We start from the raw sequence: 17,331 nt of genomic DNA on the forward strand, positions 1-17,331 counted from the left end.
ATAGATGCCCAAAATTGTTAAGTACACATTTTTTTTTTCTGAAATATTATTTTATTTATAGGCTTCTGTTGCCTGGTGGCATGCATGTTTATTCTTAAAAGGAAGGTGAATATAGTATTTAAAGAATAAATAGAACATTTTTTGTTGAGCTGCTGAAAATAACAAATCATGCTAATTAATTAATTTGTCATATATGAACTAACAGCAAGCAGTTTAACTCTATTCATTTCAACTGAATTAAAGTCAGTTTTTAAATAAAAATTTTTAGGAATTCAGATCACTCTTCCATTTAACATCGATTTGCATTTAAATATCTTTTAACATTGTTTCTAAATTATTTGTTATTCAGTGAGCAAAACTGATGGTTATTGCATTAAAGTTTTAATGAATAAAGGTTGAGAATATTTAATATAATTTCATGATAATATGTATGAGAGTAGATTATTAATGAAAAATGCAGAATATGATCTTTCATTATAGCTGGAAGGTTAAGGAATTAATTTTACAGACCATGAAATGGAAATAACTTCCCCACTGTTTTATTAACCAGTGCTTAGATAAGTATAATCAACTCCCCTGTTCAGAGCATGTCTCTTCTTTTATTTAGTGACACTAGATCGACATTTCCATCAGTTCATTAGGTTAATATAATTCAATAAATAATACCCAAGTAAGAACCAGATCATATTACATGATTATTTCTTGATAAGATGCCTTATTTCATTAAGCAAATATCAACAATTATGAAGCTGGAACAAGTGTGAATCTGTTAGCTCCATTTTTTATAAGTTATGTAGTTTATTAGCATGATGGCATCAATACAGGAAAACAAGGGGATATTTAGAATACTCTAAGCTTCACAGATAGTTTTTTTCTATTGTTTGGATAGTTGTAATTCAAAGCATGTTTTTTTCCTATAAATGTTAAAATCGAGTATAAAAACACACTCAGATAACATATGAACTGTCCTGTACATTTTCAAAATATTTCATTATATAGGTGCCAACAATGACTAGGAATCAGTATATGAACCTGTTTAGTACAGTATTATTTTAGTTTTACCCTTGGCAATGTTTTGAATTTTTCATCATTGAAAAGTTGTCTCAGCACTTCAGAAATATTTGGATTTAGACAAATTTAAAATCATGCTGGGGAGTGGGTGTGTGTGGGGCAGAGGGGAGGGCCATCAAAATGCTACCTTGGCTTACCTGTGATTTGATTTAATTGAATACACATGGCAAAAAAAATAAATAAATAAATACATATATTTTATTCAGTGACCAGAGAAAGAGGTAATGGGACTACTGTCACCATTGCCCATTTCCCTTCTTTCATCCTTGTAAGAGATGCCCAAGTTCCAGATTGTCCTCTTTAGAATTAATATGGCTAATGACAGGTATAATGTACAATAACCCTTCTTGGAATTAGATTTAATTGCTGCTAGGCCCCATCTTCATTTGCTTGCTCCACAGACTAACTCAAAGTGGTCTTTCAAAAGTTTTAAAGTATCATGTGGAAATTCAGAATGTAAGGTCTCACTTCTGACCTCAAATCCCTGCTCTTGCATTGTGCTTTCTCTGCCCAATCCTGTGCTAGGAAACAGGGCAAGCTTCCTACTGTTATCCACCTTCAAGGTATGAATACCTATTGTTGTTAGTTTTAACAGAAGATTCAAAATAAACTCAACTCTATTTTAGCTTTTAAAGAAAAGTAGACATATTTAATTCTATACATATTTCCATATTATTTTTCAAGACAAAGTAATAATATACATAATTCTATGGGAATTTCTCCAATCACAGGTAATTTTCCCACCTAAGGAAAAATAACCAACAGAAATATTGTTCATTTTGTTGCATCTTAGTTTTGCTGTCAGTGATATTGTTTGGACACTATCCTAACATTTTACTATGTTTAAATAATAAAAAATATGTATTGACTCTTTGGATTCTTTTCTATAATGTAGAGATTATTATATATGTTGTTATTTAATAGTAAGCATTTCAATGATGAAAGTTTCCATTGCTCCATCCAGCCTATACTTGATGTTCATGCCATTAAAGAATGGTAATGAAGCACTCAGTCCCTGGCTCGTTATAAGAACACAATAAATCTTTGTTGTATGTGCTCCCCTGAACGGCTTGTTTTATACTATAGCAGAGTATACATTTTTAATACTTTGTTTTAATATATTGTAGTTCTGTTAGACTTTGCTATTTATTATTAGATATTAGATGGCTTCAGTTTCAGATATTATCATTATCTAAAACTTATTTCTGTAATCAGACACCTCACTGTGTTGCGGGTAGAACTTTTCAAAACCTTTGAAAGACCACTTTGAATATATATGTATATATGTATAAATATATATATGTATATACATATGCACACATACATATACATATAATGGAATATTACTCAGCCATAAAAGGAATGAAATCTTGCCATTTGCAACAAATGGATGGACCTAGAGGGTATTAAGCTAAGTCCGTGGTCCCCAACCTTTTTGGCACCAGGGACCAGTTTCATGGAAGAAAATTTTTCCACAGACCAGTGGTGGGGTCGGGGGGGGGGTGGTTCTAATGTGAGCGATGGGGAGAGATAGGGAACGGCAGATGAAGCTTCCCTCGCTCGCCTGCCACTCACCACCTGCTCTGCAGCCAGGTTCCTAACAGGCTGTGGACTGGGGACCCACGGGCTAAGTGAAAGGTCAGACAGAGAAAGACAAATACTGTATAATTTCACTTTTATATGGAATCTAAGAGAGCAAACGAATAAATACAACTTAACAGAAACAGATCATAGATACAGAGAACAAAGAGGTCATTGCCAGAGGGGAGGGGTTTGGGGGGGGAAGGAAAGACATAGTTGAGGGAGATTGAGGTACAAATTTCCAGTTGCAAAATAAATGACTCATGAGTATGAAATCTACAGTGTGGGGAGTATAGTCAATAATTATGTAATATCTTTGTACGGTGATAGATGGTAACTAGACTTATCAAGGTGATCATTCTGAAATATTGAATCACTGTGTTGTGTTATAGGAACTAACATAGTGTTGCAGGTCAATTTATACTTCAAAAACAAACAAACCAACAAATAAACTCATAGAAAAAGAGATCAGATTGTAGTTACCAGAGGCGGGAGGTAGGGGGTTGGGGAATCGGATGAAGGTAGTCAAAAGGTACACACTTTCAGTTATAAGATAAAAAAGTACTAGTGATATAATATACAACATGATAAATATAATTAACACTGCTGTACATTATTCATGAAAGTTAAGAGAGTAAATTTTGAGTCCTCATCACAAGAAAAAAGAAATTTTTCTATTTCTTTAATTCTGTATATGAGATGACAGATGTTCACTAAATTTATTGTAATTATTTCATGATGTATGTAAGTCAAATCATTATTCTATATATCTTAAACTCATATAGTGCTATATATCAATTATATCTCAATAAAATTGGAAGAAAAAATATAGTGGACTATAATATTAGACACAAATAAGCAATGCCATCACTAGGTAGATATATAGACCAAATTATTTTAAATGTGATGGGGAGAAGGAGCAAGGAGAGCAAACTGACATGACATATGGGAATCAGGACTTAACTCTGAAGGAGAGATCCAGGGAAAGCCCAGGTTGATCAGGGGAGGAGGTACCTGGATATACTTGGCATACAGGGTAATTAATGTCTCAGTTGAGTGGTTTAGTGACTGAAGGAAAGATTTCTTCAAGGAGTGAAATTGGTTCCCTACATTTTTGTGTTTCTAAATTTCTAGAGAGAAAATTTAGACAATTGACACAGAGTTTGGAGTTAAACTAGCAATAAGGACACACAGAAAACCAAGCCAAAAATAGCAGGGAAACCATAAACCATAGCATATATCATTTTGGTTACATTGAAATAAATTACAGTGAAAACAAGCCACATATTTGTGAAAGATACTTATAATATACATCACTTAAAAATTATTGCTATCAAAATTATATAATTATGTGTTTAGAAACAATAAGAAAATAAAAATATCTAAAAGAAAACTGTTCCAGACATGAATTGGCGATTTGTGAAATTAACTGAGTGACACATAAACATAAGAAAAAAATGCTTAATTTCACTAGTAAATTCTTCAAGAAAATCTAGAGGAAATAAATTATAAGTAAAATATCTTGAATTTTAAATGCTGACAATAATATGGTGATTTTTATGCATGTTATTAACCCTAAGTTAGCTAACAATATCCCATCAAACAACAGCAACAAAGACTGCAAATCAGATAATGTTGGTGCATTGCTATTTTGAATGTATAGATTTAAATAATGGGTGTTTCTATTTCATATAAATTATCGTCAAATAATATTTATTCTTTAAAAATAAGCACATATTATTACTGAAATTTATTTAAACATATTTAAGTAAGAAAATGTTTTCTTAGATTTGGTCAGTTACCTTCACCCTTACTCTACTACCCAAGTCCCAGAAAATTGTGGGCTGAGAACAGTTTAATGATTAGAAGATTGTAAAAATAATTAAAACAGCAGAAGCACAAGATACTTATTTTATTCCTCCTTTGTGTTGGCTTCTGTTTTGATTCTCACATTTGGAACTGATGGCCTGAAATCTAGTAAATTTCACTACTATATTCTTTGAGAAGCAAAGATCATTGAGTGTAATTTTAGTTCAGTGTGAAGCTTTAAAAAAAAACTGGAAAAATTATTCATGCTTTTTTTTGTAATTTTGAAAAGGTCTTTTCAAATAGTGACTTAATGATGATCAACTAAAATTCAGTAAACAGTATTTTGATTTAAATTCTAGGCTGTAATCAATATCATATTGAAGGCATGCACACTTATAAATTTGAGTATAATTATCTTTGTTTACATTTGTTTTGTTTTAATCTCCTATGTATTCATAATATTTTACCAAATTAATTATTATATCTAAATATTGCACATTCCATTCCCCATTTGTAAAATATTTGCTGCTTTTCAACAAGGTATGAGGCACTAATCTAGACACATGGGATATTTTAGTTAATACAACATATGAAAAGATTATAATATCTGAAAATTGTCAACCAAAGGTACCAGTCATTGCTGGAGGAAGTTATCAAGAGGATGTGACTGCTGGTTAACCTGCACACTGGAACCGGGCAATTGGAGGCTCCACGCCCACTCTCCGCCCTTGGGAAGCACCTTCTGCCCACCATTCCCACACCAAGGAGTTGTTTTAAAGACACAGCCTTGAGAGAGTAAGGTATGTTGAGACCATCTGAATTGAATATTTGACTGGACCCAGGTAAGACTTCTATATAAACCTTTAAGATTTTGGTGGGAGATTGCAGAGATCTACTTGTCTTAAGGCCACAAAGGCAGGTCTCACATGTAAGATTCCTTGGTTATTAAAACTGCCACATATTAATCTGGAGCAGCCTGCCTCTTTCTTTGTTCTCTCCTTGTCCTATGTGTACAAGGTCCAGTTTAAGAACCAAAAAGAATTCTAGTAGAAATGGGCAGACAACAATTAGATGACCAACAAATTGTGTATAATGTTGGATGGTGATATTTGCTGAGAAAATATTTATTTTAAAATAAATGTGGAAAGGAGAAATGGGTTTGGAGGATTGCAGTTTTAAATAGATTGTTTAATATAGTCCTCATCTCGAAAGTGGCATCTGACCCACGACTTACAGGAAGTTACACAGTTAACTTCATGGATATCTGGGGAAAGATTGTTCCAAGGAGAGTGATCAATCAGTTCAAAGGGGAAAATGTTAGCATTTTTAAGGAACAACAAGAAACCCAGAATAACTGAAGTGACATGAGTTAAGGATATAGAGGCAAATAAGATCAAAGAGATAATATGATCGGGATCTAGTAAATCATTTGGGAGGACTGACTCTCATTTTGAAGAACAGTTGATACGTTTTGAGTCGAGAAATGAGATGCTCACCTTTATCTAATTAAAACAAAATAAACAAAAGAAAAAAGAAATGCAACCCGCTCTGTATTTGGTGTTCAAATAGATGGTAGGGGCAAAGGCCAGTAAGAAAGAACACTTAGAAGCATATTGCAGTTATCCAGGTAATACTTTTAGACCAGGATTGTAGTAGGAGACGTGATGAAAAGTCATTGTATATCAGATAAATTTGAAGGTACAGTCAACAGGATTTTCTAAAATATTGGATATGAATGAGAGGAATGAAGGATGACTGTAAGGTTTTTGGCCTGGGCAAGTAAAAGATCGATTTGTCATCAAACTACATAAAACAGGTGGAGAATAGGATAAATTTGGGGTGAAAATTAAAAGTTAAAATCTGGACATATCCCACTTAATTAGACATGCAAGTGGAAATTTAGAATAGTTAGTTGTATATATGTTTGGATTTTAAGAAAGGAGTAAATATGGGAGGTCTAAATTTCAAAATTTTCAGTTTATGTCTGTAATTATTGCTACATCTATATCAAGATACAGATATAGATACGTATAGTAACTGAAAGAATAAGTAAGATCATCAAGGGCCAGGATTTAAATAGAGAAAAAAACAGATTAGAGCCTGGATTACTCCAAAATACAGAGTTAGGAAGAAGAAAAGGAACCAGTAAAGGAGACTGAGTAAAATAAAAGAAAAACCAAAAGAATGAAGAATCCTGGAAGCCAATTGTGGTGCTTTTGCCAGGATAAAAGGAATAATCAACTGAGGTCAGTTCAACCACTGGCTAAGGTAAGATGTTGTTACTTTTTTTTTTCTTATTTGTTGGCTTGTTTTTGTTGTTAATGCTCTTTAGTTTTCTTTACTAAGTTTGATTTTTAAGTCATTGGAATCTATTTCATATGTCTGAGAGCAGGATTGAATGTAATAAAATTCAGGTTGTGTGTTAAAGTTCTAATAATGTAGGTAGCTTCCTCTCAATGAAAAATATTCAGATACGAATATAGACAGATACTATATTTTCTGAAAATTATTGAACATTCAAAATAAAACAATGATTGTTTTAATTATATTTGGAACAATGGTTACTCAAATGGCTTTAATTTAATTCTATCTCAAGTGTAAGCAGTCAAAGTAATTAAGTTATTTTGTTTGAAAAGTAAGCACACATTAAGTACTAATTTTCCTCAGATATTACCAACTCCACAGTCCAAGAGAATCAAGTGATTGAAACTAATATTATCGAGTGTATTGTGTGCATTTAGTGAAATAAAATTAACCAAACCCAATAGGGTAAATATTTTCAAGTCTATTTTTCTGGAGAAGTTAGGTAATTTTTTTACTTGCCAGTAAGGAAATAATAAAATCTCATCTGACTCCTAAATGCATTTTTCCACTGAAGGACTTTCAAGCATTACTGGAAAATTATGGGAAGTATCAGTATTACACAGATCTGGTAACTTATTTGATCAAATCTGACCCTCCAATTTATAGCAGAAGCAATCATGTACCTATTAAGTATGAAATCTGTTAACTCTGCCCTTATGAAGACTCCAGTAGTACATAATTGATTTCCAGATGAAGGAAAGGAATAACTCTGAAATTAATTTCAATATTTAATTGCCAAAAAATGGTAGTCAAATTAACAATTCTTCATAATCGAACTTAAAAACTTAATATGCCTTCTCTGGTATCAATATGATTTTCTCATAGCAGTTACAGGTCTACAACTGAAGCTTGGTTTGTTGCGGTGCTCTTAGTATTTACAGCATGGTGAACTCAGGCAGGCAATGCAACTACCAATTCCCCCATTTCTGATTTGACATAATCTCTTCTTTTATAAATAGTTGCTACTCATACCGTAATTATGGGCCTTCTTAGAATGTGTTTACTTATTGTCACTTCTCCCTCTGGTGATTATAGCATAAATGATTATAAGAGGCATTAATAGGCATCTAATTCATTTTTTCTTACTACCTTAAGCCACTGTATATAATCCTCCTCAAATATTTGTCTGATTTATGCAGAAAGATTTCTAGCAATGGAGAAACTAATTACTTATTAAGGTAAAAACTAGTACTTTCTGAACTAAAACTGAAAATTTTCTGTTTTCTGGGCAATTCCAATGATAAGAAATTTTCAATTATTTTTTAAATACCCAGTATGTTTTTATTTTCTTAGCATTAAATTAAACCTTTAATACGTGTTAGCTACTGGTGGTAAAGTTATTGAAATGGTCTTTAAATATTTTATAACATAGTAGCAGAATACATAAGTGCCTATTTATAAGTTAATACGTAGTTGCTATTTTAAAAGACTTGCTAACAGACTAGTCAAAGACAAATTTCTATATAAATTCCACCTAGAAATTACCCTGGGCAAGATATTTGTTCCTCAAAGGAGCAATAATACAGGAGAAAAAGAGGATAATTCATGACATAGACAATGGATATCATGTAATCTCCCTGTGAAGTTTCTGTCTTTCAGTTTAGGTTTTATTCTCCAGGCTAATCCAGGGCAAGTTTTCTACATTGCAGTCTTTCAAAATTTGCAAATGATTACTATGCACAATTATCCCTCTCTATTCTTATTTCCTATGTCTTAGGGTGTCTATATTCTGTTTTCTGGACAATCCCAATCATTAATAAAACTTTACATTCCTTAAGGTTCCTTATCTCCAGTCTACCTGTCACTAGTTTTTTCAAGATTTCTTCAAATACAGTGGCTTCCAACATCCTCAACAAAATTATCAATTAAAAAAAACTCCACTAATTTGTTAATACACATTTTAAATGTTACCCAAATTATATTCCATCAATTATCTAATCATAAAGAGAAAAGTTGGAAGTATCATTTCTCATTCTGAAACTATACTATTGATGAAGGAAGAGTGGTTTAGATTTTTTTCTTCATCTACACATTACTGACACATAGTTCATTTACTCTCAATAAAATTTACTGGTTGATCCCATAGGAAAGAATTGTACAAAAAAATTAAAGTTAATTGTTCACAAGTATATTTATAATATTTTATATTGTAAATGTGTCTCACATCCTTATCGATGGGTAGACATCAGTGATTCAATAAACACTTGTCCATATTCGAGTGGTTGCAGGAGAAAACCACAACTTGTACCAAAGCTCACTATAGTCCTACCACATTCTATTTCCAAATTACATGCAATAATTTAGCTGCTTTTTCCCTGAGTAAATCATGTTTAACCTTTAAAGATGTTTAAAAAATGTTATAAGTGAGATCAGAACTGCTTCTAGGAATTAAATAAAGTGAAATTTATTTTTATAAATACTATTTTATTTCATAAAAATACAAAAATATAAATATACATTTATAAAAATATGAATGAATTAACAGAAAGACATTCTTCAACTAAATAAATATGGCAGTAATAGTCATTCCTATCTCTTTAGAGATATATTTTTTCATATTAATTTACAAAGCATTTGCACAATGTTTCATTTAATAGTAAAGGTGACTGTAAGTCAGTTAAGAAAACATTATTTATAAAGTTCTTATATCTAAGCAAAGGCACAAAAAGCCTTTTATGTACTTTTTATTGGTTATTGATGTGATATACTTTCCTTCAGAGATTGTTAGTCAAAGAGGGTGAACTGGTTATTATTACTTTTTGAAATCTAGGTCATTCGTGTTCATTCACAGAAACTTACTGATTAAGCAAACTCTTACTAAGACAACACCTAAGTATTGTTCGTAATTTTGATTTTTTAAAAATTTTCCTCCAAGGAAGAGAATGCAGGCCACTCCATCTAGTAACAAAGAGAGTACTTCCACACTGAGGTCCATGAAGTCATACCGTACTCTTAATCTCGGTCACTATCATCACCCCCATACATATCAGCAAGTTTTTTAAAACGAGGCCCCCAGTCGCTGAGGTAACCGTAATCTTGGTTACAATCTACTGTGGGAGATTCCAAAGAACTGAGTGAATCTGCTATGGAATCATTCCCTTCATAGGCGTATGTTGCCAGTGAATCATAAGGAGGTGCACTTGGGTCTGAGTCATTTTCTTTTAATCTTCGATGGATAAAATCTTGCACATCAATATTTTCCCACAGAGGTACAGTCCTCCTTATCTGAAAAATTGTTTCAGGCATTACATCCCTTCTAAATTTACTATCTTCTCTTGCTTCTGGATTCCTTAATGTGCCAATGTCAAAAGCTTGGGTATCTTCTTCCCCGCCGCCTTCATCATTGTAGGTCACAATGTTGTCCCGGACATCATCTTTTGAAATTATCAAAGGTTCCTTTTTTCTTTGCCTCTTCAATGCAGCAAACAGCACAACTAAAACTATTAACCAAAAACAAAAACAAATACAGCAACAACAAGAAGAAAAAACCAAAGAGAGAAAATAGTGAGATTCCATGATTCGGGTTTAAATTAACATAGCTAACTTTTGTATTTGTGACCTTGGTGTGGTGTAAGAAGTGTTAAGTTCATTTGGATATAAAGAGTAACTATCCTACACAAATACAGGATGATTTGGGCCAATGACTGGATGTACTATATTGATAAAGAAACAGATATTACAATGCCATTTATTTACTTTCAAGACTCAATCTCCTATGGGGCTCTGGCATTGAAAATGTTCAATTATGGCAAATGCATTTAGCCAACTGTAAGTATGTAATACCTCATTCTTCCCCAATGCATGTTTGTTTCAAAATACTAAAATTCTAAAGCTACAATCATTATTATCCCAAGAGAAATTGAGTACCAGTTTAATATTAATGACTCAAGGGAATACAGGCTAAGTATTGCTCTAATATATGCATATGTCATGTGTATATGTATGTATAATATATGTTATGTGTATATATATCATACATATGTACACACACACATATATATGCTACTAATCTCATCTATTCCCATATGTCACATCTGTTTAGTTAATTATTTTTATTGACCTGGTTTTGAAAGCCTGCTTAAAATCTGAAATATAACTCTATAAGCTACAATATAAAATTCAAACTCAAACTCATCCTTACCTTGTTCTCATCTTACACATATTACCTTCTTTCTGAGGACTTCCTTGATATATAGTTGCATTCAAACTTTGGGGCTGAAATGTTAATTGTGCTCCCTCTATATGCTGTATTATTATTTACATGCTTATGTTATCAAGTTAACTATGAACTTCCCCACATATGACATACTTCCTTATTTCTTGTTATACTACTGGAATTTAAATTATTATGCATATATTTGACAATGAATATTTGAAAGATAAATACATTTTGAAAATAAAAATTACATTTTAAAACGTAAGAAAGACCACATGATTTCCAACAAAATATGTTTCCATAGAAAATGAACCAAGTACATAATTTTATACATAAGAAAGTTAAGAATTAAATAAAGAATATTTTCCAAAAGCATACTTATACATTGCTGGGGAGAAATAAAAACCAGGTTTTCCTTACTTTATGGAAGTTAAATGTTTTGTCAATACTACTGATGTCTTACTGAAAAATAAGAACATGTTGCCTCAGAAACCTACCATTCATTTTCTCAGTCTTTGTTTTGAGATTACACAAACTCATTTCCACTGAGACTGCACTTCACCATGGCCCTTGAGGCCCCTGTAACTACACTTAAGGCCCATACAATGCTATTGTCATATTGGCCAATACACTTTCCTCAGCTCATACTAATTGGTAAGAAGAAAACAAAAGAACCTCTACAGATCAGGCTTTGGGTGCTGAGCTATATTCAGAATCATGTTGAAGACATTTTAAAAAACTTTTCATTAATAATGAGACATATCTATACTCTCTTCTGTTAAAGGATGATCATAAATTAAGTCCAACATAGACCTGAAATCCACAAATCTAGTGAATCATGCAGTAGAAAAACAGCGTTCTTTCTAAGTTTAATACTGAATGAATTAATTTATAAATTCTCTATGCATAGAAGAACAACCATATAGTCAAATAGTTTTAAGGGTTTCTTAACTAATATAATGTTTACGAACTTTCACAAATGGTCCTCAGAATCTGCTCTGAGGGTTTTCTGCTTTGTCAGGCCAAAATTATCTGCTTCTTTTCCCTCGACTGAGGTTTTTAATCTGGGGTATATGAACGGAATTCAAAGAGACTAAGGTAAGGAGTAGAAAAAAATGCTATATTCTGTAATATAGAAAGTTATATTTTCACTATAACTTGAATTTAGCATTTTTTTCTATTATGGATATCAGCATAAACTGTAGTGATAGTAACAGTATGTGTGACTTTTAAACCAATAGAAATCACAGATACTTATATTGTATTATAGTTAGGATATATTACAAATAATCATTAGACTTGTTCTAGAACAAAACACATATGACAATAATTAAACACGTTTTGCTTTTTTGTTTTTTGTTTAATTTGGATAAGTGTATTTCCTTTTGTGTTACATGTCTTATTTTTATAAATTTAAATTATTATTCTAAATAGGTCCATATCTTCATCTTCACTACGAAAGGTGTCCAAGGAACCAAAAAGATTAAAAAGCCCTGCCCTAGGTTTTAACCCCCTACTTTGCCTTGTATCATGGATATAAACTATGAATTACATTTCTTCAAACTGTAGCAGGATAGGTCTAAAATATTATTGTCCATGCTATATCACCATTTTGCAAAAAGCAGACTCTTCTAACTTCAGAAATATAGTAACTATGTCCAGCCATTAGTATAAAGATGTGAAATAACAGCAAGGATGCTTAAAGAACTTTTATAATGAAACCTTATGAGTTAGAACCCATTTTGACTAAAATAATAGAAAATCATTCCACATTTAGGCAATAAATTGAGAAGGTAAAATACAAGAATTGTGTGCCTTCTATATTTCCCAGGGCAGAAAGATGGCAGACTTTTCAGAATAAAAGAAGCCTTCTAGGATTTCTGTGTAGAGAAAAATATTATCCAGTTTAGTTGGATAATGTTCCAATATCTAAACCTATTTTTTGGGGTGGATTATGTTCCCTCATGTAGGCATGCATGTCTTTATGTGTTAGTATGTGTTATATTAATATTGAAATTAAAAAATCAAATTTGAAATATACATATTTCCATATTGTCCTAAATTAGGAAAGTAGAACTATTTGAGCAAATAAAGCAATATGATATCAGTAGCACTTGGCTAAAAGCGTAAGCCAACATTTAATCTCCATGAGGATACAAAAATATTTTATGGAGGAGTTGAACTTTCTAGCAGCGGGTGGAGATGTGGACTGCTGCTGCTGCTGATGGTAGTAGTGTGTTAAGTTCTAAACCATCCTACGAAAATGTTTTTCTAAATAGTTGGATCATCATAACTGAGACAAATGTTTTCCCCTCACTTTCATCAGTTCCCCACTGAAGTCCTGCAAGAATATCTGGCCAAAGGGATTTTATCCAGATAGCCTGAGAGGATTTGCAGTGAAAAGGAGCCAGCACATATGAGCATTGGGACATAAATTTGGCTAGCTCTCCTGCCCTAAGCATTCATTTTGGATGAATATTTGATGGAAACATGTTTTGGGGGAATGTGTTACAGTGGAACAACTGTTTAATTGAATTAAATCATTGTCCTGTTAGGGCATGCTCAAAGAAAGCATTTGCACTTGGAAGCATGACTTTATTTAGAAAATATTGCTGGAGTAGGTATGACCACAATGCCATAGTGATATTTTAAGAAATGAGCTTAAAATTTAATTTGGTGTGTTGCGCCTACATTTAACACATTTTATGAAAAAAAAAAGTTTATCTTACTGTGACAAGTTAAATGCACTGGCCAATTCCATTTATGATATACATAACTTAGTATTTGTTAGGAATATTATTTGTAAAGTAGTCTTTTGTTTTGAGGGTAATGCTTAGAAAGGTGGATTCTGAAATAGAATAATCTGGGTTTTAATCCTAGTTAAAACACTTTCTGAATGAGTGACTTTGTGTAAGTTATCTAACCTTTCTGTAGAAGAATAAAAGTATTTACCTTATAGAGTTGATATGAAAATTAAATCAATTATTAAATGAAATGTCCTTAGAAATGGGACCATCTTAGTTAACACTAAACACTATAAATATAAAACATATTTTAAAATATACGTATATATCACTAGCTATTATATCCTTGCTTTCGGTCTCTTTAAAGCTAGAACTATCCACAGTCAAAAACTCAATTGTTTTTCAATTGGAAGAACAATTTTAATAACAAGTTAAAATTTTCAGCCTTTAGCTCTAAAGAAGAGTGCTTTTCAGTGTGCAATCACTGGGTAACGAGGGAGAGAATTCCTTGAGTTGAATGAGCATATCTCAGGGGCATATCTTTCAGGGGCATAGTTTACCAAGTAGTATGACGACACAGAGAAGGATAGCGATGAGAGCTCCCGTGCTCAGGCCAGCAGAGAGGACCAAGGCCTCGGCATTGCAGGACTGCATGTTACCTTGATTATCACAGGCACACACACGAATGGTGAGTGTGCCAGTGCTGCTTTGGATTGGATAATCATTGTCAAAGATTAAAATTGGCAGCAGATACATGCTCATTTTGTTGCGGCTATACCCATCTTTTCGAGTCATGATTCCTGCTGTATTATCTGAAAAAACAAAAAGTCAGACCAGTTTTAAAATTTTGCCTCTTAAGGTTTCATAATATTTGTCTTCAAAAATGTTCTGTACCTTTATTATCTACAATGGTGAAGTTTGGATTGAGGGGAAATTCTGGCACTGGTTCAAAGAAGAATTTGTGGCCTCGGGGAGGGTCATCTTTGTCCATGACACTGACAGTCTGAATCAACTAAAACCAAAGAAAAATTAATTAAATAGAGCACACAAAGCAACTCTTGTTATTACAAGACATTTTACATCAGTGTTTGAGCTTTAAATATATCACTGAAATTAAATACTGAAATTAAACAAAAAATTCAATTTTCAGAAAATTTTGCCAAGATTTTTTTGTAGTTCTGTCTCATGTAACTTATTTAATGAAGAATGAAAAATGCCCATCAAGTATCAGTTTGTAGAGCACCTCTATGGATCATTATCTGATTCCTGGCCACTATAGTATCCAAGAAAAGAAAAGAAAAATTTGATCACACCAATCTTTTGTCTTTTAACATTGTTAATATATACTACCAGCCCATATTATTATGAATTGGTTACCAATATGTTGCCTCCACGAGATAATGATTGTTTCAAAGGCAAAGGACATAACAGATGTGTTTTTTTAAAAAAACAAAAGTGCTTAGCACAACCACTCCTAGAGATTAAGGAAACTATAAATATAGTTTTGGGAATATGAGCAATATGCCATATAATACCAGAAAGGAGAAGATTTTAAAGCTATGGGGCGCCATAATTACAATCATATTGCATACTTTATTCAAACTGTTTACTCTTCTTCTTAATGGTATTTGCAAAATTTAGAAGAATATACAAATAAATGCTTCTAAAGTTTTGTAAGATCATTGTTGAATTTGAGAAATTATAGCACCTCTCAGCTGTGCTCCCTGTAGGTCAGAGGTGTACCACAGTGTGAAGATGGAGCAGCAAATGCCAGGTTGGGCAGAAAAATTCCATTGAGCATTTTATTGTGGGTAAAACACAAAGCTACACATCAGGGTGCCTGTTTTCCAGTCCTGGGTCTGCCGTCTGTGTGATTTGTAATTACAGTCACTTAATTACCATTACTTTCAAACTTCTCTTCTACAAAAACAAATAGTGGCACCACTTCCAGGTATAATAGTCCAACATTCTGTGATGAAGAATTATTAGAATTTCACAGTAGTTTAATGTATCCATTGTTTTGGTTATTGTGTACCTTCTATGGCCATACCAACCTGCATACTCACTAGTTAATACTTTTTCCTCTTTGATATTAATTATAATTTTGTTCATTTTATTGACAGAGACACATGTAATCTTAGGTTTCTTTATACAATACTTCTGAAAGTGCATAATTATTAATATAAACTTGATATGATTTTTCTCCTTACAAGATTGGCGCATGACATAGAAAAATTTATATAAGATCTAATATTCTTGCTCAAACTTCTGTTCCAGAATAGCAATAATGTAACTAATACTTAGTAATATTTTAATCATAAAAATCATTGATCCTTTCATTGTATGACTCTGAGTTCTTGAAATGATTAGATGAGCCATTGTTTAAACATATTTTAAGAGAGAATATATATCAGTAGCTTGACATCTATATTATGTTTTATTTTTAACCTTGTTAATTTTAACAGGAAAATTGTTTTCCACCAATTATATGAACAATGACATAGACATGTTAATAGCAGTAATATATATTAAAAGAATTGTAATTAGTTAATATCAATTATACTTTATCATTATCAAATATTAATTTTGTAATATATAAATAACTCACATGAAACAATAAAAAAGCATACTAATAGATAAATAAGTAAAGAATATCTACAGGCTATTATCAGTTGACTTGTGTCCCTTCAAATTATATGTTTAAGACCTAATCCCCAGTACCTGTGATGTGACTTTATTTGGAATAGGCTCTTTGCAGGTGTAATCAAGTTAAGATGAGGTCATACTGAATTAGGGTGGACCCTAATCCAGTGAATGGAGTTCTCACAAAAAGAGGGAAATATGGACACAAATAGAGATACAGAAATAATATCATATAACAGTGGAGACAGAGATTGGAGTAATTTGGGTCCACAAACCAAGGAACGCTAAGAATCACCAGCAAACACAGAGGCTAGGAAGTGGCAAGGAAGGATCCTCCCCTAAAGCCTTCTGAGAGAGCATGAACCTGCTGACACATTGATTCTGGACTTCTAGCCTACAGAACTGTGTCAAAGTATACATTTCTGTTATTTCAAGGTATCTAGTTTGTGTAAATTTGTCATGGTAGCCTTGGGAAACTAACATAGCTATAAAATGTTCAGCCTCAATAATTTTGGAGGAATTCATGTTAAAATTATTATGAGATTTTACATATTGGTAGATAGTATTTAAAATCTAGTGTTGCCCAATAAATGAGCAATTATCCACATTTGGTGGAAGTTATTACTAGGTATATAACATATTCTGAGCACCATTTGGAAGCACTGATGAGTATTTATCGATAAAATTTATTTCTTCTTTGAGGATTTCATCAGAGAAAAATGATCCCAGGTAGTATACAACTATACATGTATTATAATGCTCACTGTAGTGCTGTCTGCTGGAGTAACATTTTGTTGGTAAACCAAATTTCCATTAATAAATGGGTAGTTGAATAAGCTAACTAATCTGTAGCTATGCTCTGAAAAGTAAGCAGCAAATTAAAAATAATCATCCATCGAACTGAGAATATGCCCATTACTTGTTACGAAGTGAAAAAAGGAAAACAATTTTTAATCCGAATAA

At 32.3% G+C, this 17,331-nt stretch overlaps 1 protein-coding gene across 2 annotated transcripts in view; it reads right to left on the reverse strand.

Moving 5' to 3' along the window:
• Positions 1 to 9,777: 9,777 nt before the first annotated feature.
• CDH9 (cadherin 9) overlaps positions 9,778 to 17,331 on the reverse strand; it is an 82,494-nt gene continuing 74,940 nt past the window's right edge. For both annotated transcript variants that reach the window (XM_068532137.1, XM_068532147.1), the window contains 3 exons: positions 14,620 to 14,737; positions 14,286 to 14,537; positions 9,778 to 10,265 (listed from right to left, as the gene is read on the reverse strand). In XM_068532137.1, the coding sequence (XP_068388238.1) occupies positions 9,778 to 10,265; positions 14,286 to 14,537; positions 14,620 to 14,737 (858 nt within the window). The remainder of the gene's footprint in view (positions 10,266 to 14,285; positions 14,538 to 14,619; positions 14,738 to 17,331) is intronic.

This window comes from Eschrichtius robustus, chromosome 2 (assembly GCF_028021215.1).
Source record: "Eschrichtius robustus isolate mEscRob2 chromosome 2, mEscRob2.pri, whole genome shotgun sequence".
Lineage (NCBI taxonomy): Eukaryota > Metazoa > Chordata > Mammalia > Artiodactyla > Eschrichtiidae > Eschrichtius > Eschrichtius robustus.